The sequence below is a fragment of the Lethenteron reissneri genome, chromosome 20 (assembly GCF_015708825.2).
Source record: "Lethenteron reissneri isolate LAM-NWPU_2019-01 chromosome 20, ASM1570882v1, whole genome shotgun sequence".
NCBI lineage: Eukaryota > Metazoa > Chordata > Hyperoartia > Petromyzontiformes > Petromyzontidae > Lethenteron > Lethenteron reissneri.
The window spans coordinates 10,768,197-10,793,699 of NC_083798.1; the positions used below are offsets into that span (position 1 = coordinate 10,768,197).

Sequence of the window (25,503 nt, forward strand, 5' to 3'; positions counted from 1 at the left end):
AAGCAGGCAATTTCTGGCATAAAACCTCGCGTGACAGGTCCAGGCATGTGGCCCGGGAATTACAGTGCGGGCGCTGGGCCGTCTCGCAACGCCCCCGCTGCATGCGCCACGCTCGATACAGTTCCCGTCTCTGCCCGGGGAGAAAAAAAAAAACGTGGCGCTTCTCCACTTACGGGCAGCACGGCAGAACGGCGCTTTGATCAGCTCAATCAGCGGCGATTGGATCCGAGGAACTCGATATCTGCTGCGGCAGAGTGGCACTGGCAGGAGGAGCGGGGTGGGCGGTGGTGGCGTGACCCCTTGTCACCCCGCCACTGGGGCAGGGATGTCGGGAGACGCTGACCGAGCAATCGGCTCCACTACCACTGTCGCCACTGTCGCCACTGTCGCCACTGTCGCCACTGTCGCCACTGTCGCCGTGACCGCTCAGCGATTGGCTACTCTGACCAGTGGCATCACAATCTATCCTGAGTGCTCTTCATCTCATCCGGTGGTTAAATGTTCAGCACACCGCGCAACAAACCTGGCGACCCGAGTTCGGTCCCCGCTCACGGCCAATATCAGTGGTGATTATCTGACCTGGTCCTGGGCCTTCCTGAGGTGGAAATCAGCCTGAATTGAGATTCTGGGGCAGAGAGTAAACATCAGAACTACGGAGACTGCTGAGCATGGTGCTGAGACCACACCACTCCCTCATGTGCTGTACCGGCGTTAATGGTGATCGCATTTGCCCCAACAGTCTGTGCTTGTGTGCGCACTCACAAGTCGGCATGTGTCCTTGTGTTTGTCGGTTTGTCCGAGTGTCTCTTGAAATGATAGTCGGCGGTCAACTGAGCGTCTCGCAACGCCACCTCTCCGCAGCAGATACAACTACTAACCACTTTTAAGGAGGTCAACGGAAGTCACCCTGTGGGTGAGACTGTTCTCCACCACGACAACAAGGAATTTCCACCACTGGCTTAGATGGAGATAAACATTACCCCATCGTTCGACTGATCAGGGAGCTTGCTGTGCCCTTTTGACGAGGCGACTCAAAATGTCACTGCTTGCGGTGGCAAGCGGCTCTCGCGGGAGAATGCCAGGAGCCGGCCCCCCTGCGTGAAAGGGACGAATTAATTGCTTCACAAAGGCCACGGTGACCTCTCTCCGCCGGGGTGCGCACGAGCAACGGCACCGGTCGTAAAGCCCGGCTGACGCAAAAAAGCACCAACGACCCCACACCAACGCAACGCCACGTCTCCCGATATCTGATCGCCGCGCTTAAGGGACGCGCTCACAAAACAAAACATTTTCCTTTAATTAGTTTTCAAGATGACGACAGTGGCAGGCGCTATTTCCAGCTGCTGCATAAACACCGTTTCAGTCCCACACCACCCCCTGCCACGATCAGCCCATTACTCGGGCTAAGCTGCTCCTGCCGGCAGGGATGGACGCATCATCCCCCTCAGTAGGGGGGGGGGGCGGGGGATCGGACCCTAATTAAAGACATACCCCTCTGACGAAGGTGGGGGGGGGGGGCAGGGGAGCGGCGTGTGGGTGTGGAGGCCCAAGCGATTTCGCGGTTACGTGCGCGCCGTCGGCCACGCGGGGTCATTCCGGTGCGGGGCCGAGGGCCCTCGCAAGGGCACCGCACGCCCAATTACCGCCGCCCGCTGACATAATTGCGCGGCGGAAGAGGGGCCGGTGAGCGGGCCCTGCCAGCGGCTCGTGTAGGGCCCCCCTATTAGTTTGTCAAGACGGAGGCGGTGGCCCTGGCCCGGCAAGCCCCGCCGGTCCCGGTATGGCCCCGAGAACAGTGCCGCTCTTGTGCCCTCCCCGCGCACGGTCATCAATTTATGCCAAAAAAGGAGAAAACCCGTAACTAGCCCCGCGGTTTTATGGAAAGCGGAAACGACATCGTGCGCAATTTCTCTTTCGCTCCAATTTTTGTCGTTTTTTTTTGCTTGCTTGCGGGGAGAAAAGAATTCGGAAATTTGAAACCTGCCCCGCCGCTCGATAAGAGAAAGTGAAGGGTTATTAATGCCGCCGTTGTGTTTGCCGGGCCGATCCTTCGGCCCCGTCCGTGACCGGCCCTCGCGCGGGCCCAGACATGGGAAATGGACCTCGCGTCAAAGATAACGGCGCCCGCCCGCCCGCCTGCCCAAAAACGTTTCGGGTGCGTCTAGATTAGAACTACATTTTAAAACGCTTGACTTCAGATTAGAGGATTAAGTTGGGGTTTCTCTTTGAGAGATAGGGAGATTGCTTCGCCGAACTTAAAACAAGCAGTGGCGACGATGTTTGGATTGAAAATAAGAGAGGTGGGATGCTAGGAAAAGCACTATTAGTGTAGGAAGGGCTCTGGAGGCTTATTGGGCATTAGCCCCTGGGAAAGGAGATAAGCCGATCGCTGACTGAAACCACTAATTAGGAGCTAACACGGAACAGGCCACACAAACATCGGCAAGTGCCGCCACTGCTTCAACTGCTGCCTGTGCAAAAGGGCGATGGCCTAAGCCGTGCGCCAGCCCAGGCCATCAATGGCCTGGCGATTGATCACGGCAACTCTCGTACAATAGCGTCTCCTCTCCTGAGGCGTCTGGAAAAGTGCTGAAGTGAAGGCTAAAAAACACCCTCTCTTAAGAGGGGCATCTAACAGAGGTCTTCCCGCCAGCAGTACCGTAAGCAAGCACTTGCAGGGCTGCACCTTTTACCGGTGGGTGTTCAGACGCCGTGTTGGCAGTGGTGAAGCAGCGCAGGTTTGTATCACCGCGACGTCCCGAGCAGCGACACATAAATAATAATAATAATAACGCGTGTCACCGTCCGGGCCAGCGCGTCCCCCTCACAGCGCCACGCGAGGAATGTCTCTCCTGCGCACGCACGCGGGCACGGTGGCTGCGCAGCATCACGAGGTTGCGCTCGCGATAAACACGCCAACAGAGCTGGCCTGTGCGGCACCCTTGCAATGGTTTGCTGCTGTCCGCCCGCATTGTCGGTGCAGCTGCCCGAGCTTCATGGGCTTCATAATGGCGACTCTCTGTTACGGTGGTGAACATTACTCCGTGTCTTACGGCCTAAAATGCACGGTAATTCTTGACGTGTGCACTCCTCATTCTCTGTATTTGAAAAGCTACTGGATTCAAGAGTAACCGACTTGCTGTACTCCTCTCTCCCACAGGCACCACTTTGTCAAATCTACGTAACAAAATAACCTGCTGTGTACTCGGACAGGACACTACCCGGGAACTCCGGTTGTGGTTGGCTTAGGCTGCGAGGTGGCCAGAAGGTGGCAGCTCCATCCTATCTCCGTGGGTGTACGTGGTGGGGTGTACGTGGTGGGGTGTACGTGGTGGGGTGTACGTGGTGGGGTGTACGTGGTGGGGTGTACGTCGTGGGGTGTACGTGGTGGGGTGTACGTGGTGGGGTGTACGTCGTGGGGTGTACGTCGTGGGGTGTACGTGGTGGGGTGTACGTGGTGGGGTGTACGTCGTGGGGTGTACGTGGTGGGGTGTACGTGGTGGGGTGTACGTCGTAGGGTGTACGTGGTGGGGTGTACGTGGTGGGGTTGTACGTCGTGGGGTGTACGTCGTGGGGTGTACGTCGTGGGGTGTACGTCGTGGGGTGTACGTGGTGGGGTGTACGTGGTGGGGTGTACGTGGTGGGGTGTACGTCGTGGGGTGTACGTCGTGGGGTGTACGTGGTGGGGTGTACGTGGTGGGGTGTACGTCGTGGGGTGTACGTAGTGGGGTGTACGTCGTGGGGTGTACGTAGTGGGGTGTACGTGGTGGGGTGTACATGGTGGGGTGTACGTCGTGGGGTGTACGTGGTGGGGTGTACGTCGTGGGGTGTACGTCGTGGGGGTTTCATCTGGGCTCTCGCCCATTTGCTCTCACGTGAAAGCCAGGCACGAGAGTAGCAGCAACCTTCCTGACAAGGTATTGAGACTCTGCGAGGCTTCCCTGGATAAAGAGCATCATAGTTTTGTAAAGTACTTTTCAAAAAAGACCACATGAACTCAGCGACGTGTGTTCACGTACCATTCCCTGCCTACAGAGCTGTAAAGGTATTGATTGGAACGGGAGGGCAGCAAGAGCCACCCTAGGGCATTGTTGGCAATATTATTATTGTGGTTTCTGCATTAGAGGGGTGTGCCGCTGACACACCCAGTGGCCGCGCGCGAGGACTGCGAGGGTGGGGGGGGGGCTACCTGGCTGTGCCTGACTGCTGGGTCGCCGCCGCCCTCCGCCCCCCCCTCTGCATCCCCGTCTCCGTCGGGCAGCTCCTGCTTGATCCGCACGCCCCTCTCGGAGTCGCCGCCACCGCCCGCACACGCCAGCTCCTCCTCCGTCATCTGGAAATGTGGTGGCCGGTCGGCGTGAGCCACGAGCGTGAGCAAAGCACGCGAGCACGCGACCCACACACACACACGGGTACACCCACACACGCAAACACGTGTACGAATGCACACACGCACACAATACACTCGCGCTCAACATCATCAACATCAGCCGCCATTCGCCGGTGACATCATCACGGCGCTTCTGCCAGGCCAGGTGCATGGAAGTGTGGAAGGCTCGCTGCTAGGTCACAGGACAAACCCAGGTGTTATGGGGTTGATTGACTGAGTTGATCGACAGATGCACTGCCTGCGCTCCCCACCGCGCTACATATGCACGCGCGGTGTGAACATGCACACACACACTTATAGACATCCGTGTACACCGCAAGACGCATGCATGCATCTAAATACACAGGCATGGGTGCGAGTAGGCAGCCGATTAGTCTGTGCAAGTGTGTACGCACACGCACTCAAACACTCGCAATCGCACACGCATGCTGACATGCACGGGTGAGCTAAGGCACCTGGACCGGCCGCAACAACCAAGTGCGTGCACATGACGAACATCCACATGCGCACGCAACGCGCACGCCGCAGCTCTGCATTCCTAATCTGCGGGTCAAGGTAGGAATTGCTAATTTCCCCACAGCGCATTTAGCAGCGGTCTTGATGTTGGATTACACGAGTGCTTAGAACGCAATACCAATCGCGCAGGTGGCCGAGGCTGTTCGCTCGTTTTCAAACTTTATTCCAGTTTCCACTTCTGAAGAGGCCGTCACCGCCCCGTCCGCTTTCGGATCGGCACCGAGTTCCTGCTTCGAAGGATGGCCGCGCAAATAACCGCGCCCCCCACCGCCACTCCAACCGGGACCGCAGCTGCCGCAGAATCGGCCGGGTATCACACGGGGGGGCGACCGGGTCGGTGGATGCCGAGGCCCCGCAACCCCGGGTGCGGCGCGGACAGCTCCGGCGGACAGCCGCGGGCAGACGGTCGGCACATAGACGACAGCCGGTGAGTGCTGCTTGTAGCGGTTAGCCAGGCCGCAGACCGACCACTCAGGACGAACGCCCGGCACAGATGGCTCAGGGTGAGATAGTATTTTGACACCCCCCGTAGAATTCTGACCCGTGGCCGCCCACACTTGGGGTCAGAATACGATACATTATTTCACCACCCCTTCTCTGTGGAAGTTTAACACAACCGAGCCTAATTTTCACAGCGGTCAGTCGTACCAACTGACCATTGTACCTGAATATCTGACATGGTGGTTACTATTTCCTGGCCATCTGTCCCAGTACGAGATGAGATTTTGACCCCAAATAATTCGAAGATAAAAACACGCTACATATATTATTCGAACCCCAGTGTATAAATACAATTACGGCAATATGACTCCCACGCCGCCGTAAGAGTCAAGAACACTAAAAAGATTATAATTTGGGCTAGTGTCATCAACGCAATGCTTCCAAAAGTCGGGTTCGTATCGTCTCTTGTCTGTGTTGAGCTACAGGACTAATACGCTAACTCACAACATCATGACAGGAGAGAAGTTGAATGACCCCGACCGACTGGGGGGGTTCAAATAATATGGAGAATTCTGACCCCGGGGTCAAGACCCGACGTGAGAGCGGCGCTCACCGTGCCCAGCGGCTTGCCCCGGTCCAGGAAGTGGGCGTGCGAGCGCGGCTGCATGGGCAGCGGCGCCGACTGCGTGCGGCTCAGAGGCCGGTGCCGTGAGGGGTTCCTCTCGGGCCCCAGCAGCGGGCCCCGGGGGGGCAGCGGCAAACCCCCCACACCTGCAAAAAAAAAGGCAAACATCCCCACCCCCCAGTGTGGCCTTTAACAGACAGTTGGGGCAAGTGCTGTCAGTGAGCACCTATGAAAGCACATGATGCGCTAGGTGGCCAACACCACACCCATTGTCTCCCCAATGTTGATGTTGCACTTATGTAAGGATGAGCGCCCTGGACCAGTTCAAATATTTGTCGCTGATGTTGACCGTGAGCGGGAATCGAACTCGGGTCGCCAGGTTCATAACGAAGTGCGCTAACCGTGACACTACCGCTCAGAAAACAAAGATCCCCCACATAGCCTGAACAGACTGCTTGGGCAAGTGCCGTTAGCAAGTAGCACCTATGAAGGCTGGCATGGCACACGAGGGGGTGGGTGGCCATCACCACGCCTGGCAGCCTTTGTCTCCCTAGTGGCGATGTTTTCACACCACACTAGGTTCAGATAATTGTCACTGGTGTTGGCCACGAGCGGGAAATCAAACTCGGGTGGTCGGGTTCGTAGCGCAGCACGCTAACCGCTGCGTTACCGCTCCCCACACACACATACATACACGATGAAACACGCGTGCACGCACACGCACACTCGGCCCTTGCCTGCGTTGAGCATGCGGTGCTGGTCCAGCACGAGCAGGTGCTGCTGCAGCAGGGAGGGCCGCCCCGCGCCGCCCCTGTCCGCGTCGCCGCTGGCCGACGCCGTGTAGGGCAGTGGCAGCGAGAGGCTGTGGCCCAGCGGCTGCTGCACGCGGCCGTGGTGGCTCTGGGAGGGGTGGTGGGGCAGATGCTGCTGGCCCTCGGGGTCTCCCTGAGTGCCGGAGCCCTGCGGAGGCGGCAGGCGCACGCGCGCAGGACGGTGACCGGATGGGCACGAACAACAAAGACAAAGATCCTTCCCGTACAGCTTTAACAGACTCCTTGGGGCAAGTGATGTTAGCGAGCACCTATGGGGGCCGGCAAGGCACACGAGGGGGTGTGTATATACACACACTCCAATGCATTGATGTAATAATAAATAGTCATGCGCACGTGCACAGGTACAGATGGCCATGGATGCACACACAAGGCACACTGAAACAGTCATACACGCACACAAAATACACTATATACACAGACACACGCAAGTATACACACAGCCACGTAGATGGACACAATTAGGTCAACACAGCCACAAAAGTTCCAGCTCCATCCTCAGTAAAACAGAGCAGCTACGCCAGCAATGACATCTTGCTTGCCCCCACTCGGACGACAAAAACACTCCAGGTCATCATCATCGTCATCATGATCCATGGGCAGACAGCCCATGGGATCGTCATTTTATTTCCGGGTCATTAAAACACAAATGCCCAGAACGCAAGGCAGAGGGGGCCCCGGCTCACAACGCAACGTGGAGTGGAGCGAGAGTGCAGGGTGGCAGATGGGGGGGGGGGGGGGGGGTCTCACGTTGGCGGGGAGGCCCAGGGAGATGTTGGGCAGAGACGGAGACATGTAGAGACTCTCCTGAGCAGGGCCCGAGCCCTCGCGGCTCAGAGGGCGGTGACCAGGAGCAACCGCCTGTAGGAGGGGCATGTCGTTCGTCCACAATGCAATCCACTCGCAACACAATCCATCATCAACGCACCCAATCCGCAATGCAATCCAATGGTATTGCAATCCCTCCACAATGCAATCCATCCTCAACACACTGCATCCACAACACAATCCATTCGCAACGCAATCCATCCTCAACACACTTAATCTGCAATGCAATCCATCCAATCCATCCCTCACACTCCATCGCCGTCCGCAATGGCGGTGAGTGGCCTCACCTCGGAGGGCGCGTGGGGGCCTAGGCCGTTCTCCACACCGTTGCTCGGTGAGTCCGGTCCCGAGCTGACCGCCGCGTCCTTCATGGAGGCCTCTGCCCAACGCGGGGAGGCAAAAGGGAGTCGGCGTCTCAACCGCGGCGGAGCCCGGTGCTTGTCCGGCAAAGGGGGGGGGCGCCACCACGAACACGGCCGTCGTTGCGTGCCGCGCGCCTACACGAGCGCGCCTCGTTGTGCGCGCGTTTTATTTGTTGTGGTGACATTTATAAGTGGTTCTGGGCCTCCCACAGGTCGACTTAGCCTCAAATGAGTACCTGGTGCGATGTTTAAACATCGACCCCGAGGGAGACAAAGGCGGCCGGACGTGGTGCTGGCCACCCACCCACCCCCTCGTGTGCCGTTCTGGCCTTCATGCTCGCTAACAGCAGTTGCCCCAAAAGTCTGTTTGGGGATATACGGGGGATCTTTATCTTTGTGTTCATTAGCGGCTGTGGTTGAGTGGGAGGTGCAGCAGACAAATTCAACATCGCAGGCCACAGCACGTGGCTCCCTCTGCTGACAGGGCCCGGGCATACCCAGCTGGCTCGTAACCATGCAACGACTGGACGGGGCAATCCACTGCTGGATGACGGCCTTCTCAATGCCGTGCGTTTGGTTCATTGGGGTTGTTTGACCATACTTCACCAAGCTTGTCAGAGCAGGTTGGTGAAGGCGGGGGAGGGGGGGGGCAGACGCTTTGCAACTCGGTGCAACACAGCAATGGTGTTCATTCAGACGCTGTCTTTCCGACAGACCTGTTCTTCACCTGAGGACAGCTGCTTGCGTTGTGGCCGAAACGTCGTGAGAATTGTATTTTATTATGTTATATTCTTATTATTTAATTATTTCCCTTCTACGTGACTTTACCGAAAGAACCAAGAAGATAAGACACAGCAATGGGTTTTGCTGCACTGCCCTCTGCTGACCTCGGGCGCGTGGGGACGGACGGACGTACGGATGGACTCAATCGATCCAAGTCCGATTGTGCTGCTTGTCATATCCACATTGAATGGTGCACGTGAGAATCGATTATGTGTGAATTGGTTCACATAAACCCTTCCAGCCATTTGAGGCTTCATACATCAGCATTTCTCAAATCCAGTCCTCGCAAAAAAGCCAACTCTCTCCGTGATTACCAACCTATCAGGCACGTCAAGTACATGGTGGGCAGCTTCATTTGCATGAGAATAGAAGACATTGTTCATTGACAAAAAAAAAGGGCGCACAAAAGTGGCAGGGAGGGAGGGGGTCGCAAGGACTGGAGTTGAGAAACAGCGGTCTACGATCACGACAACGGCAAACAAACAGCACCGATTGTCAAGTCAAATCCCAACCTCTGAATCAAACAATTCACCGAATCATGAAGGTGGCCTAATAATTAGCAGCCTGGGCAGTAGGAAGGGCTTAATGTATGTATGTATGTTGAACTTCTTTCACAATACGTAGCCAACCGCGCTAATCGGAGGTCCGAAGGAAGGACAACAAACTCAACACAACAAGCAGTTCTAAAGAAATGCGTTGTCAATATAGATTTAAAAGTGTGCAGCTCCAGTGGTTCCCTAACATCGGAAGGAAGAGCGTTCCAGACGGCCGCAGAAGCGCATCTGAAAGCGCCACGCGATGCGGTGACCGTCTTTGTTCGATGGCTGAGCAAAAAGCCGCTGCTGGGAGGATGACCGGAGTTTGTGGGATGGAAAGCAAGCGAACGCACGGGCCATAACGGGGGAGAAGGGGCTCTCGCAATTTGAAGTGTCGGGGGAGGGGGCGAGTAGGAGGGGGGGGCAGCTGTCATGGCCAGGTTGGGGGGCTGGGTCGGGGAGGCTCTCACCGGTGGCCTCGTGCGGTCGCTTCTTCCCGGCGGGGAGCCCCCCGTCTTTCCGGCGGAGTAGGGGACTCCCCCGCAAGCGGTCGGCCCCCTTCTTGCTCAGACGGTGCCGCAGCTTCAGGTTGGGCTCCGATGCTGCGCAGGAGTCGGGGGGGGGGGGGGTCACAGGGGGTAAAAGGTCAAACGTGACCCTGGGATGAAGGTGATGAAAGAGAGAGCGCGCGGCACAGCGGGCTTCAAGGAAAACTTTTTTTTAAAGAGAAAACACGAAGATGATTAAACTCGTGAGAGACTGAGAAATGTAGGCGCTAGACTAAACTCGCCACGTTTGGCAATGGCCATCTCCTTTTGTTGAATCCAAAATAAACATAATTTTTTTGGGGGAAAGGAAAACTTGCAGATGAAAAACCCCCCAAATGCGTCCTGCCCTCAGCAGAGATTTTACGTGGAATCTCTCTGCATTACACGCAAACATGAAATCTTTTACAATTCTGGTGCCGACATAAACAACCTGAGAATCCCTCAAAGGCAAACGTGGAGATTGGTTGCATTTACAGGAGGGCTTTGTTAAAATGAGAAAAAGGCTTTGAAATGAAAAAAATAAAGAAATATATCCTTGAAGCGCGGTCATAACAAAACGAGCAGCAGCGAGACAAGTCGTACTTTGAACGGGTTTGGCTTCACGGAATCCACGGTTTTTCATCTGCCGCACGCGTGACGGGAACGCTTTTCTTCCCGCAAAATCAACTGAAGGACTCCGCATCCCAAAAATGTGCACGGAGCTGGCGACGCGCTCCCTGTGGGGGCGCTCGGTCGCTAATCGTGGTGGCTCGCCGGCATAAAAAGAGCGGTGCTCCTGCCACCGGGCCGAATGCGCTCCGGATCACCGGGCGAGAACGCAACGGTGCGTACACAAGGAGCCGGAGCTCGATTCAGCCACACGCTGCTTGCACGGCATGGCACTAACCCAACCCACACTTCGATTGGTTCCTTACCGACGCTCACGTTAGCGATGTGAATGTCATGGGGTTAACGTGTCACCGATGCAGCCACCGGAGGCACTACCATTCACTGCGATGTAACACAACAAAACCGGTTCTCGTATTGAATCGTGAGGATATTAGCGAACCACCGTGGAAGGGAGGGAAAGGGAGAGGCAGGCAGGAGGGGAGGGAAAGAGGTAATAACACTCTCTCTCCGCACTCAGCATGCATGTATGTATGGATGTTGAACTTCTTTTGCACCGTACGTAGCCAACAATGCCAATTGGATATGCGGGGGAAGGACAACAAACTAAACACAAAAAACAATTTTAACGAAATGAGTTTTCAATACAGAAGATTCAAACGTGCATAGCTCCCAGTGGCTTCTTAATATCGGAAGGAAGAGTGCTCCAGACGCCCGCAGAAGTGCATCTGAAAGCGCCGCGCGATGCGGTGACCGTCTTTGTTCGATGGCCAGCGCGGGGAACGTCCCCGTGTGTAAGACCCGACCTGGCGCGGTTCCTCCGCATCCTCCCCCCGCCCCACACCAGCGATTCTCGCCCGCGATGCTCGGTGCCAACCGGGGCCGCGCACTTCGACTAAGATCCGTTCCGTCGGTCGCACGCTCCCCGCGTTTTTTTTGTAAATCCCCGCTCCATTTCGTAATAATTCCGCGACCGGAAAACAGGGGAGCGTTTCAGGGAAAGGGCAATTACCTCGGGGCCCCCACAGAGGATTCCGCGGGCCCTCGACTCCGCCCGTGCGTAACGAGCTGCCAGCTGGTTTCGTTTAAAAAAGCGCCACGTTTTTTTTTATTGCAGCCGTCAATCTGAGCGGCACTCAATGGTTGTGCAGGATTAGCCGATTCTCGGCATTAAGGCACGATGGCTTTCACATTGATCCGTCCTGCCCTTGTTATTTTAAATTTGAGTTCTATATCATTTAAATGAGAAGTAATAACAATAATAATAAAAGGTTTTAAAATGAAATGGTTTGCCAGCACCGTACGAGACCCTTTAAGCCCCCCTGACACAAGAGGGCTTTGTGTTACGTCAGTCAGCTGTTGCGCAATGCCCAGCCAGAGTTCGCTTGGCTTTTTACGTTCGCTGAGATGCATTACGCTCAGTGTGGGGAGGGGGGGGGGGGTAAAGTGGCTCCTTCAGTGGCTTTAAACAAACACAATAATCTCACCGCCGTCCCATCATTAACGCTGCCTCGCAATCGAAACGTGCACAAGCTGGCCTACGTTTCGGGCGACGACCCTTGGTTTGCAGAGCAGAGAGAGCGTTTGACCGATTTTCAGTTGGGGGCGAATTTTACATCATGTTGCTCCGACACCTCGCACAATGACTTAGTAGGCGAACTGAATGATACGAAGGCCAAAATATCATGATCCCGTTTCCCTCTCAATAACACAATAAAAAAACCTGATATTTTCAGCAACTTGCCATTGATTATATATAGGCAGCGAGCATTAATATGCACGGAAAATTCTACAAATGTAATGTAGGGTGGATTGGTGGCACAGTGATGAGCGAACTGCTCTCTGAGCCTAATGACCCGAGTAAGATTCTTAGCCGTGGCAACCATCAGTGGCGAGTGGCGTCTTACAGAGGGGTCTTGGATGCACACGCCTTCCTTAAACCGCAATGGTCAGGGTGGTGAAGTATGGTCAAACAAACTCCACGCCCGACACGGCGCGAGCAAGGCTCATCCAGCATCGGATTGAAAAAGGGCTGTGAATTACCATACATTTCACATCATGCATTCTTTCACGTGGCATTTGAAAATAACCCAAAGGCTAGGACTGTATCTGCTGTATTTCGCAACCCATTCCCATGCATTAGTGCGTCACAGCAGAACCAACTATCCCATTTCCATAAAGTCTGTGGTTTAGATCTGACGTATACACTAGGGGGCACTGTAGGTTCATCCACATGCCTTTTGAACAACACCGCTCCGAAAGAAGACAGAACGTGTTCCTACTCGCCGAGCCCCTTTTGTCGATCCACTGCTGGATGCCGTGTGGGTGGAGGATATCATTTTGACCGCACTAAAACCTACCACGTGTCAGCGTGGATGGTGAAGCCGGGGAGCATAGAGGACAGCACAAATTTGGATTTCGCTGCACTGCTCTCTTACAGCTTATAGCAATATTCAGGCTCAATCGATGATATCGGGTGCATTCTGGGCAATTCAATCATCAACCTTTTGCTGAATATTGGACGTAAAAATAAACATTTGACAAGATGAAAACGTGGCCTATGGAGCCATTGTGCGGCCAGCGCATGTGATATGTGCCCACTCATGCGTGTGTTTGTTCTTTGTCAAAACAGCCAGCTGACTTGCATATCTGCATATCTCTCTATATATACCCACGCTACCATCGTCGCGTGTCCCTGTTGTTCACAAGCATTCGGTGCCGACATGCCCGGCCGCCCTTTGATGCGTGGAGGAATCTCTGCTGCACGCAAGGAGCCGCTAACGAACGAACAAACGAATAAAACCAAGAACCCGGCCGTTCCTGAACGACCACCGACCATAGAAAAAAAAACGTGTTCAGATTTTAGGTGAAGCCATCGTCTCGGCAATAGAAGAACACTTCCAAAAAAATCCAGGGTCAGGGATTACGAATGGAATTGCCTCAATATGCTGAGCCGCACCAGTGACGCGTTGCATTATGGGGCGCTTGTGTGGTGTTGTGCCGTTGATACGAGGAGCGGCGGCGTCGTGCACACAACGCGTCTCTCCGGGTCGCAACGCCAATGTCACCACCACCAAAACCATGCCACTGAGGCGAGTACGGCGGCACTCACCGGTCTTACGCAGCGGGAAGTCGCTCTGAGACTCGTACGTGCCGAGGCCGGGGTGCTGGTACGGTGCCGACGGGCTAGTGCGCGGAGGGAGACTCTGGTCCAGTGAGCCGTGATGGCCCGTCCTGAGCCGTGGACACAGCAGCAGCAGCAGCAGCAGCAATGGCAGAAACAACAGGAACAGCAGCAGCAGCAAAGGGAAGGGCACCTCCGATTAGCATGGTTGGCTACATTTGGTGCGAAAGAAGTTCAGCAAACATACAGCAGCAACAAGGGCAGCAGCGGCAGCAGTAATGAGGAACAATGCGCGGGAAAGTGCACGCGCTCACGCCACTTTCAAGGCCGTAAAGCGATACTCGACAAATATGCTCGTGTAACGAAAAATAACTCTGGCGACGTCACTGCGAAGTGGGGGGGGGGGGGGGGCGAGCGTCTGTGCAGCGGAACGCGTTGTTCTGGGCGGCAGCGCACCACTCGGTAATGTCGCTGGGTGGACCCTCGCCCCCCCCCCCCCCCCCCACCCCTGTAGAATTGCCACCAACGAGGGACGATCGTCGCGGCGTCACGGCAATCGAGCACAAAATGCGGCCGGGAACACTCGGCTTGGTGTAGCGCCCGAGGCTCGTTGTTGTTGTTGATGTTGTTGTTGTTGATGATGGTGCTGAGCCCCAGATGTTTTCTTGCGGAACTGTGCCGGGGTGTGTTGCTCTCTCTCCTCTCTCCCGTGCTTCCCTACCCTGACCCCCCCCCCCTTACGACCCCCTTCCAATGCTGCCTTACAACATTTAAACGCCGCCGTTAATGTTGTTGTAAAGGATTAACAATCCAGCGTCAAGGGACAAAGTGAGACGGCGATGCGGCGACGAGAGCGGACACACGGCAACATTCACGGGCACCGTTTTTAGTTTAACGCAGCGTCTCAGTGCACGAGTGCACACCCGTCTCCATTCAGACGCTTTGCAAAGCTCAACACCTACGTTCACGCAGAGGTGGCGGTGCGGTGGTGGGAAGTGGAGGGGGGGGGGGGGTCTGGGCATTAGGCACGAGAGGGAGAGAGGAGAGAGGAGAGAAAGCCACGGCACCGCCCGGCAGCGACTCCGTCGTGCGACTCGGGGGTAGCTCCCCACGTACATGTGCCAGAGGCGCGGGTGGTGCGGGACGGAGTGGTTCAGGTTGCCAGCCTCCCGCTTCTTCTTGTTGAGAACAAACTCCTGCAGCTTCTGCTTCACCTCCACACTCGCCATGGCACCTGGCAGCAAAGGGGGGGGAGCGAGGAGCAAACACCGTTTCTATATTTACTTCGATAAAAATAACACACAAAAATCACCAAATGCTGCCCGAGTGTTCGTTAAGGTTAAATGCGTCCGACGCAAGTTCTTATTTTCTCAGAGAAAATAAGAGCGAATGGTTGACCACCCCCAGCAATTTGATGACCCGCCATGAATCAGTCACGGCTTGATTATTGATTCTTTAGAGTCTCACGTTTATCCACTCATTCGTATAATATCATTTTCATTCTCCCTCAGTGGTACAGCTTTTTGTCAGCCGGAAGTACGCTGAATGTAGCGTACGTAGCCAACCGTGCTAATATCAACTGCTGGATGAGATGCCCCACCACCCCCCAATATATAAATGCGAAATGTGGTACTCAGATTGTAAATGTTGTGGCTTTGCTCTCCAACACACCGGTTTTGCTGTACTAGTAACGAATTGAGATGTTCTGTTTACGTGACAAACCTTACTAATTGGCTGTGTCGGGTGGTGGCGGGTTTAACGACACGTTTATACATTTACGCGATATAACCCAAAAAACCCTCTACTATGGACATATATACACCAGCCCCCCCACCGGATGCATCGATTGGCGGAGGGGGTGGGGGGTGGGGGGTGCGCCGTAACCGAGCGCTCGGCGCGTGTGCGCACTCCGCTTACTCTCCTGACCCTTCTGCTTGTTCTTGATCTGCGTGAGCTTCTGCTCCAAGCGACGGCGCTCCAGCTCCTGCTCGCGCTGCTGCTGCTCCAGCCGCTGCTGCTGCTCCAGCAGCTCCTGCCGCTGCTGCAGGCGGACGCACGGAAACGAACGCCCCCCGTTGTGCTGTCGGCGAGCGCCTATTAAAGGCTGGCGAGGCAATCCCGTCGAGCCGGGTCGCCGGGGCGCGAGCGCTTGCGCGAAAACCGGCGCCGCTTTGCACGCAAGCGGCACGTCTCTGCCACGACGGGTCGCTCCGCGGTAAAGACGGACGCTACTTTTCGAGGCGCCAATCTGCTCCGGGCATTGCAGCGACGCGTTTCATGGCTGCAGTGATACGACGTTTCCACAACTGTGATCGTGGTCGCAAGAGTCCTGAATACGCGGGTGTCATTAGGTTTCATTTCCATTGTTGCGCAACCATTCGCTCATATGTGGGCCAGAAAAGCAGTTGCAGGCGATTCATTTGCGCAATGTGGACCCGGCTTAAGGGGCACCGATGTTGACCGCACCAGGTGCTGATGTACTCATTTGTTTAGGCTGAGCTGACCTAGGAGAATCCCGGACCTGATTAAGATATTCTTCAGTTGGAAGAATCTTGTTACATGTCATGGCTTGGATTAAAACCATCGTTTGCCAAAATCTTAGCACAGTGTGATAACCATTTTGACTCGCATTTGAACCTTATGGCGGGACCTCGGGGTCCCATAAGGCCCTGGCTCTCGCATAAACTGCGTTGCGACGTCATTTTATGTCTGTTGAAGGCGAACGACACGGCGATCTATTCCTCTCGATAAGCTCTAATCGATGCGTGAATCAAAGTTTCAAAGTTGTGTTTCTTCTGCGCATTCGTCCTCGCCGCTGCGCTTGGACGACACGACAACGGAGCGATCCGCGCCAGGCGGGTCGCGGCGTTGATGTGCGCGGTGGGACGGGGTCGCCAAAAATAAATTAATTCATTACGATTTTGACTTCCGTTTATAAGGTTCATATACCCACACACGTGAATATGTGAGCACACAGTACATATACGTACAGACATGTACCTAGAAAGATGCCCGTAGTTGCTCACAGCTCAGTGCTTTAAAAGGTGGTGGGGCTAGCACCATGCCTGGTCATGCCCGGCCAACGTAGCACAAACACCTCACACATGGCACACACACACATTACACACCACACATGTCATACACACACAAAGACAAAAACAAAGATCCCCCTTATAGACTTAACAGACTAGACGAGCATGTGCTGTTAGCGAGCACCTATGAAGACCGGCACAGCACACCAGGGGTTAGGGTGGCCGACACAACGGCCGGTAGCGGGTAGCGTGCTACACTACGAACCCGGCTAACCGCTACACTACCGCTCAGCGCGCTGCTCTACGCCGGGTTCGTAGTGCAGCGCACTAACTGCGACACTACCACTCACACGCAAAGACACCACACATGGCATATACACACAATACACATGGCACGCACACACACACAAACCACACACACACGACACACAAACCACACACACACAAACCACACACACACGACACACAGGTTGCACATGGCACACATACACCATACGTAACAAAGACAAGGACAAACACACACGGCTCGCAAACACACACTGCACAAAAAAACTCGTGCCCTTCGGGGGGGGCGTCCGCGCCGCACCTGCAGGTGCTGCTGAATCTGCGCCTGGTGCTGCCGCGCCAGCTCCTCCTGCTGCTTGTGGAACTCGGCCAGGAGCAGCTGCTGCTGCAGCTGCTGCCGCTGCTTCAGCACCAGCAGCTCGGCCTGCATCTGCTGGTCGCCGCCGCCGCCAGCCTCGCGTGCCGCCATCTCGGCGCCAGCACGTGCCTCCGCTGCGCACAAACACGAAGATCCACCGCCCCCCCCCCCCGGCCCGGCACATCCTTAACGTAATGTCGGGGCAAGTGCTATTCGCGAGCACCTTTGAAGGCCGGCGCACGGTTGCGTACGTACGCGTCTGTACGTAGAAGTTATTTCGCGCCGTGCGTAGCCAAAGGCGCTAATCGGAGGTGCGAGGGAAGGACAACGAAGCACAAAAAGTGGTTCTAAAGAAATGAGGTTGGTGTGGATGGAGCCACGCCAGGCCGCCTTTGCCTCCCCCAGTGCCGATGACCAGACACTCACAGCACGAACTCGTTTTTAAGGCACGGTTGACCTAGGGGAGGCCAAAGACTGGTGCAGGAGATAGTGTAGCTTAAACAGCTGCCCATTGCCCAGGATATTTACAGCCATTTGTCAATCTGCTGCTGGATGAATGCTGTGCCGCGCAGTGTCGGTCATGGGAGGTTGTTTGACCACACATCACTGGACTGTGCTGGTCAATGTGGATTGGTGTCGTGGATGTCCGGGGCCATTCTGGATGTCACTTGCCAATAATGATAGCCGTGGCTTGGACTCAAACGCTAGTCTCCCGGTCCGGGTTCATAGCACAGCGAGCCGACGGCGATGCCACCACGTCCCCCTGTTGTCTATGGCAGTGAAGGGAAACGCAGGCCTCCAAGGTTTTCGCGAAAGCTTTTGCCTCTCGGAGCCACTGGGTGGCAGCAGCAACCTGGGTGACGGGCTAGGTGCATTCCCTGTTTGCCCTGGGAGCCATGGCACCTGGGCCACCGTGAGCAGGCTCTGATTGAGCCTAGGGTGATCCTGACTGAACCTCTCATCCAATGCTGAAAGTTATCACTGACTTGATACGCTCTCCCTTAATCAAATAATACCAAGAAAAATGCCCTATATTTACCTAGTTAAAGCCTCAATACTTTTCACAACGGTCGTACCGAATAAGAGATGTTTGGACAATTCCATTATCGAGGGAAACCAAAATACCTGCAAAGTACCAAACATCGAAGGATCCTTTGCTGTACTGGTATCTTACTGGTCACTAAGATTAAAACACCTGGTAGTCCCAAGAAGCGCCCCCCCCCCCATGCACGTATTGGTAGCAGCCAAGCTCAACTGTGCTTAGCTTCCAAGATCCAAGGCGATTTGGTTGCATTCAGGGTGATTTTGTTGCAGGCCTCTATAATCGCATTGGGCTCTCACTTGCTCAGAACGAAGTCGGATTACAATGGTGCCACCACACAGCCCAGGTTGGCCCTGGAAAACGAGCCAATGTCGTGTCGTGTAACTCAACGGCGAGCTTAATCTCGTGATACGACCACTGCTATACGAACGATTTCCCAACTAAATGTGTCTCGCAGAGACTTGTAACAGGATTTGTGCTTACGCTAGGGCCAGTTTTCATACGCCGGTCGCGAACACACTACGACTCCGTACTGGAGTGATTCGGTGACTGCCGTATGAAGAAACAGGCCTTGTACCTGCGCTTTTCACAGGTGGTGGCCGACCACACTCCAGATCGGAGTGGGAGTGCGTTTGCCGACCGGCATTCGAAAGAATTATGAAATGTACATGCAAAACATATGGGGTACGTTTATTCAACTAAAACCAAACGACTATTTTACATTTTTACAGAAAAACTCGACGCGACGTCTCGTCAGTGCGCGTATCGGCCCGTCGAGCCGGTCCGTGCGATACGGGGGAACTTTTACGATCACCCCGGCGTTATTTACAGGCGAGAGACACTTTGCCGCGGGCGACAAAGGGAAGCGTGCAGACCCCACAGGTGGAGAGCCGTAGCCAGAAATGGAACCTTCCGGCAGAGTGTGGGAGCGCGCGGCCAGTTTTGGCAGGAAAATATCATAGCGCAATTTTTCACAAAAATTGAACTGCCAAACGCACTCACCCGCAGGCACTGAAAATAGGTTTATTTTTATTATTTTTTTATGATCAGAATTCAAACCGCCAGACATGACACAACACGAAATCTACCGTACATCTTAGGCAATTTCATTATCTCCTCACAACCCCCCCCACCACACACAACTGGTACATACACAGGCCCAGCCTGGCTGATGGAAAAGCTTTACAGTCATGTCTTACGTCTGTGCTACTGCTGCTGCCGCTGCTGCTGTGGAGCATCAGACCTCGTCGATGAATGAGGATAACATTTTCAAGACTAAGAATTACAGAAAGGGCCACGCCAACAGAAATACACACGAATAAACACCACAGGGACTTTGTACATATACAAACTCAAACGCAACAGACACAAGACAGGACCCGCATGCGCGGCACCGTACAAAGAACCGCAGAACAAGAAACTATACGAATAACTGCGAGTGCGGACTTACATTTACGGAGTAAAGAAGATGAATCCCTGCAGTCACGAAAGCTTTAAATCGAAATATAGTGTGTAAAACAAGGATTTTGAAATAATGCTAAAAAGTAAAAAGAACATTACAAGTGCAGTCCTTTTTTTGTGGTTACATTTAAAATGCGCATATGTACGAAGACTCCATCAACTGAAATATTCCAAATGAATGCACGACGCATGCACACAGTGCAGCGGCCACGCACACAATCACGCACACAGATGTACAGTGAGGGAAAAAGTATTTGATCCCCTGATGATTTTGTACGTTTGCCCACTGTCAAAGAAATGATCAGTCTATAATTTTAATGGTAGGTTTATTTGAACAGTGAGAGACAGAATAACAACAACAAAAATTCAGAAAAACGCATGTCAAAACGTTATAAATTGATTTGCATTTTAATGAGGGAAATAAGTATTTGACCCCCTCTCAATCAGAAAGATTTCTGGCTCCCAGGTGTCTTTTATACAGGTAACGAGCTGAGATTAGGAGCACACTCTTAAAGGGAGTGCTCCTAATCTCAGCTTGTCTTTTATACAAGTAACGAGCTGAGATTAGGAGCACACTCTTAAAGGGAGTGCTCCTAATCTCAGCTTGTTACCTGTATAAAAGACACCTGTTCACAGAAGCAATCAATCAATCAGATTCCAAACTCTCCACCATGGCCAAGACCAAAGAGCTCCCCGAGGATGTCAGGGACAAGATTGTAGACCTACACAAGGCTGGAATGGGCTACAAGACCATCGCCAAGCAGCTTGGTGAGAAGGTGACAACACTATGGGGACCTCATTTGCCAGTAAAAATATGATAATTGGTTCTTTACCCTTCTATCTGGCAACAAAACTGACACCTTTTTGCAAGGAGTCATGTTTGCATAGACCGCAATACCTGCAGTCATAATACAAACAAAAGAACATAACTCTGATAATGTGCACTGTCCTTGAAGTTGATTGGTCCACACCCGAGACAGCTTTCCTTCGAGCCTAGTCTCATATGGGTTGGACCAGATGACGCCAAAAGGCGCCTTTTGGCGTCATCTGGTCCAACCCATATGAGACTAGGCTCGAAGGAAAGCTGTCTCGGGTGTGGACCAATCAACTTCAAGGACAGTGCACATTATCAGAGTTATGTTATTTTGTTTGTATTATGACTGCAGGTATTGCGGTCTATGCAAACATGACTCCTTGCAAAAAGGTGTCAGTTTTGTTGCCAGATAGAAGGGTAAAGAACCAATTATCAAGGTGACAACAGTTGGTGCGATTATTCGCAAATGGAAGAAATACAAAAGAACTGTCAATCTCCCTCGGCCTTGGGCTCCATGCAAGATCTCACCTCGTGGAGTTGCAATGATCATGAGAACGGTGAGGAATCAGCCCAGAACTACACGGGAGGATCTTGTCAATGATCTCAAGGCAGCTGGGACCATAGTCATCAAGAAAACAGTTGGTAACACACTACGCCGTGAAGGACTGAAATCCTGCAGCGCCCGCAAGGTCCCCCTGCTCAAGAACGCACATATACATGCCCGTCTGCAGTTTGACAATGAACATCTGAATGATTCAGAGGACAACTGGGTGAAAGTGTTGTGGTCAGATGAGACCAAAATGGAGCTCTTTGGCATCAACTCAACTCGTCGTGTTTGGAGGAGGAGGAATGCTGCCTATGACCCCAAGAACACCATCCCCACCGTCAAACATAGAGGTGGAAACATTATGCTTTGGGGGTGCGTTTCTGCTAAGGGGACAGGACAACTTCACCGCATCAAAGGGACGATGGACGGCGCCATGTACCGTCAAATCTTGGGTGAAAACCTCCTTCCCTCAGCCAGGGCATTGAAAATGGGTCGTGGATGGGTATGCCAGCATGACAATGACCCAAAACACACGACCAAGGCAACAAAGGAGTGGCTCAAGAAAAAGCACATTAAGGTCCTGGAGTGGCCTAGCCAGTCTCCCAGACCTTAATCCCATAGAACATCTGTGGAGGGAGCTGAAGGTTCGAGTTGCCAAACGTCAGCCTCGAAACCTTAATGACTTGGAGAAGATCTGCAAAGAGGAGTGGGACAAAATCCCTCCTGAGATGTGTGCAATCCTGGTGGCCAACTACGAGAAACGTCTGACCTCTGTGATTGCCAACAAGGGTTTTGCCACCAAGTACTAAGTCATGTTTTGCAGAGGGGTCAAATACTTATTTCCCTCATTAAAATGCAAATCAATTTATAACATTTTTGACATGCGTTTTTCTGGATTTAGTTGTTATTCTGTCTCTCACTGTTCAAATAAACCTACCATTAAAATTATAGACTGATCATTTCTTTGTCAGTGGGCAAACGTACAAAATCAGCAGGGGATCAAATACTTTTTTCCCTCACTGTACCAATCACGCACACAATCACACACACTGATGCACCACACACACACACACTGATGCAGCAGTCACAAACACTGATGCACCACTCACACACACACTGATGCAGCAGTCACACACACACTGATGCAGCAGTCACACACACACTGATGCAGCAGTCACACACACACTGATGCAGCAGTCGCACACTCACTGATGCAGCAGTCACGCACTCACTGATGCAGCAGTCACACACACTGATGCAGCAGTCACACACTCACTGATGCAGCAGTCACACACACACTGATGCAGCAGTCACACACTCACTGATGCAGCAGTCACACACACTGATGCAGCAGTCACACACACTGATGCACCAGTCACACACACACTGATGCAGCAGTCACACACACACTGATGCAGCAGTCACACACACACTGATGCAGCAGTCACACACTCACTGATGCAGCAGTCACACACACTGATGCAGCAGTCACACACACACACTGATACACCACTCACACACACACTGATGCACCACTCACACACACTGATGCACCACTCACACACACACACTGATGCACCACTCACACACACTGATGCACCACTCACACACACACACACTGATGCACCACTCACACACACTGACGCACCACACACACACACACACTGATGCACCACTCACACACTCACTGATGCACCACTCACACACACACTGATGCACCACTCACACACACACTGATGCAGCAGTCACACACACACTGATGCAGCAGTCACACACACACTGATGCAGCAGTCACACACACACTGATGCACCACTCACACACACACTGATGCACCACTCACACACTCACTGATGCAGCAGTCACACACACACTGATGCAGCAGTCACACACACACTGATGCAGCAGTCACACACACACTGATGCACCACTCACACACACACTGATGCACCACTCACACACACACTGATGCAGCACTCACACACACACTGATGCAGCAGTCACACACACACTGATGCACCACTCACACACACACTGATGCAGCAGTCACACACACACTGATGCAGCACTCACACACTGATGCAGCAGTCACACACACACTGATGCACCACTCACACACACACACTGATGCACCACTCATGCACCACTCACACACAGACTGATGCACCACTCACACACACACACACTGATGCACCACTCACACACACACTGATGCAGCAGTCACACACACACTGATGCACCACTCACACACTCACTGATGCACCACTCACACACACACTGATGCACCACTCACACACACACTGATGCAGCAGTCACACACACACTGATGCAGCAGTCACACACACACTGATGCAGCAGTCACACACACACTGATGCAGCACTCACACACACACTGATGCACCACTCACACACACACTGATGCACCACTCACACACACTGATGCACCACTCACACACACACACTGATGCACCACTCACACACACTGACGCACCACACACACACACACACTGATGTACCACTCACACACACACTGATGCACCACTCACACACTCACTGATGCACCACTCACACACACACTGATGCACCACTCACACACACACTGATGCAGCAGTCACACACACACTGATGCAGCAGTCACACACACACTGATGCAGCAGTCACACACCACACTGATGCACCACTCACACACACACTGATGCACCACTCACACACTCACTGATGCAGCAGTCACACACACACTGATGCAGCAGTCACACACACACTGATGCAGCAGTCACACACACACTGATGCACCACTCACACACACACTGATGCACCACTCACACACACACTGATGCAGCACTCACACACACACTGATGCAGCAGTCACACACACACTGATGCACCACTCACACACACACTGATGCAGCAGTCACACACACACTGATGCAGCACTCACACACTGATGCAGCAGTCACACACACACTGATGCACCACTCACACACACACACTGATGCACCACTCACACACACACTGATGCACCACTCACACACAGACTGATGCACCACTCACACACACACACACTGATGCAGCAGTCACACACACTGATGCACCACTCACACACTCACTGATGCACCACTCACACACACTGATGCACCACTCACACACACACTGATGCAGCAGTCACACACACACTGATGCAGCAGTCACACACACACTGATGCAGCAGTCACACACACACTGATGCAGCAGTCACACACACACTGATGCACCACTCACACACACACTGATGCACCACTCACACACTCACTGATGCAGCAGTCACACACACACTGATGCAGCAGTCACACACACACTGATGCAGCAGTCACACACACACTGATGCACCACTCACACACACACTGATGCACCATTCACACACACACTGATGCAGCACTCACACACACACTGATGCAGCAGTCACACACACACTGATGCACCACTCACACACACACTGATGCAGCAGTCACACACACACTGATGCAGCACTCACACACTGATGCAGCAGTCACACACACACTGATGCACCACTCACACACACACACTGATGCACCACTCACACACACACTGATGCACCACTCACACACAGACTGATGCACCACTCACACACACACACACTGATGCAGCAGTCACACACTCACTGATGCACCACTCACACACACACACTGATGCACCACTCACTCACACACTGATGCAGCACTCACACACTCACTGATGCACCACTCACACACACACTGATGCACCACTCACACACACACTGATGCAGCAGTCACACACACACTGATGCAGCACTCACACACACTGATGCACCACTCACACTCACACTGATGCACCACTCACACACACTGATGCACCACTCACACTCACACTGATGCACCACTCACACACACACTGATGCAGCAGTCACTCACACACACACTGATGCACTACTCACACACACACTGATGCACCACTCACACACACTGATGCACCACTCACACACACTGATGCACCAGTCACACACACACTGATGCAGCAGTCACACACACACTGATGCAGCAGTCACACACACTGATGCAGCAGTCACACACTCACTGATGCAGCAGTCACACACTCACTGATGCAGCAGTCACACACACTGATGCAGCAGTCACACACTCACTGATGCAGCAGGCACACACATACTGATACACCACTTACACACACACTGATGCACCACTCGCACACACTGATGCACCACTCACACACACACACTGATGCACCACTCACACACACTGATGCACCACTCACACACACACACTGATGCACCACACACACACTGATGCACCACTCACACACACACTGATGCACCACTCACACACACACTGATGCACCACTCAC

At 53.5% G+C, this 25,503-nt stretch overlaps 1 protein-coding gene across 2 annotated transcripts in view; it reads right to left on the reverse strand.

The window, feature by feature from the left end:
- Positions 1–25,503, reverse strand: part of LOC133344747 (histone deacetylase 4-like) — a 100,153-nt gene that overhangs the window by 40,959 nt on the left and 33,691 nt on the right. The window contains exons 3-12 of one of the 2 annotated variants that reach the window (XM_061554866.1): positions 17,208–17,398; positions 15,516–15,630; positions 14,706–14,823; positions 13,578–13,699; positions 9,782–9,913; positions 7,918–8,009; positions 7,553–7,663; positions 6,710–6,932; positions 5,961–6,118; positions 4,190–4,333 (exon numbers count right to left, since the gene is read on the reverse strand). In XM_061554866.1, coding sequence (XP_061410850.1) covers positions 4,190–4,333; positions 5,961–6,118; positions 6,710–6,932; positions 7,553–7,663; positions 7,918–8,009; positions 9,782–9,913; positions 13,578–13,699; positions 14,706–14,823; positions 15,516–15,630; positions 17,208–17,398 — 1,406 coding nt within the window. Of the gene's footprint in view, positions 1–4,189; positions 4,334–5,960; positions 6,119–6,709; positions 6,933–7,552; positions 7,664–7,917; positions 8,010–9,781; positions 9,914–13,577; positions 13,700–14,705; positions 14,824–15,506; positions 15,631–17,207; positions 17,399–25,503 lie in introns of both variants that reach the window. The other variant, XM_061554865.1, reaches the window with a different exon arrangement.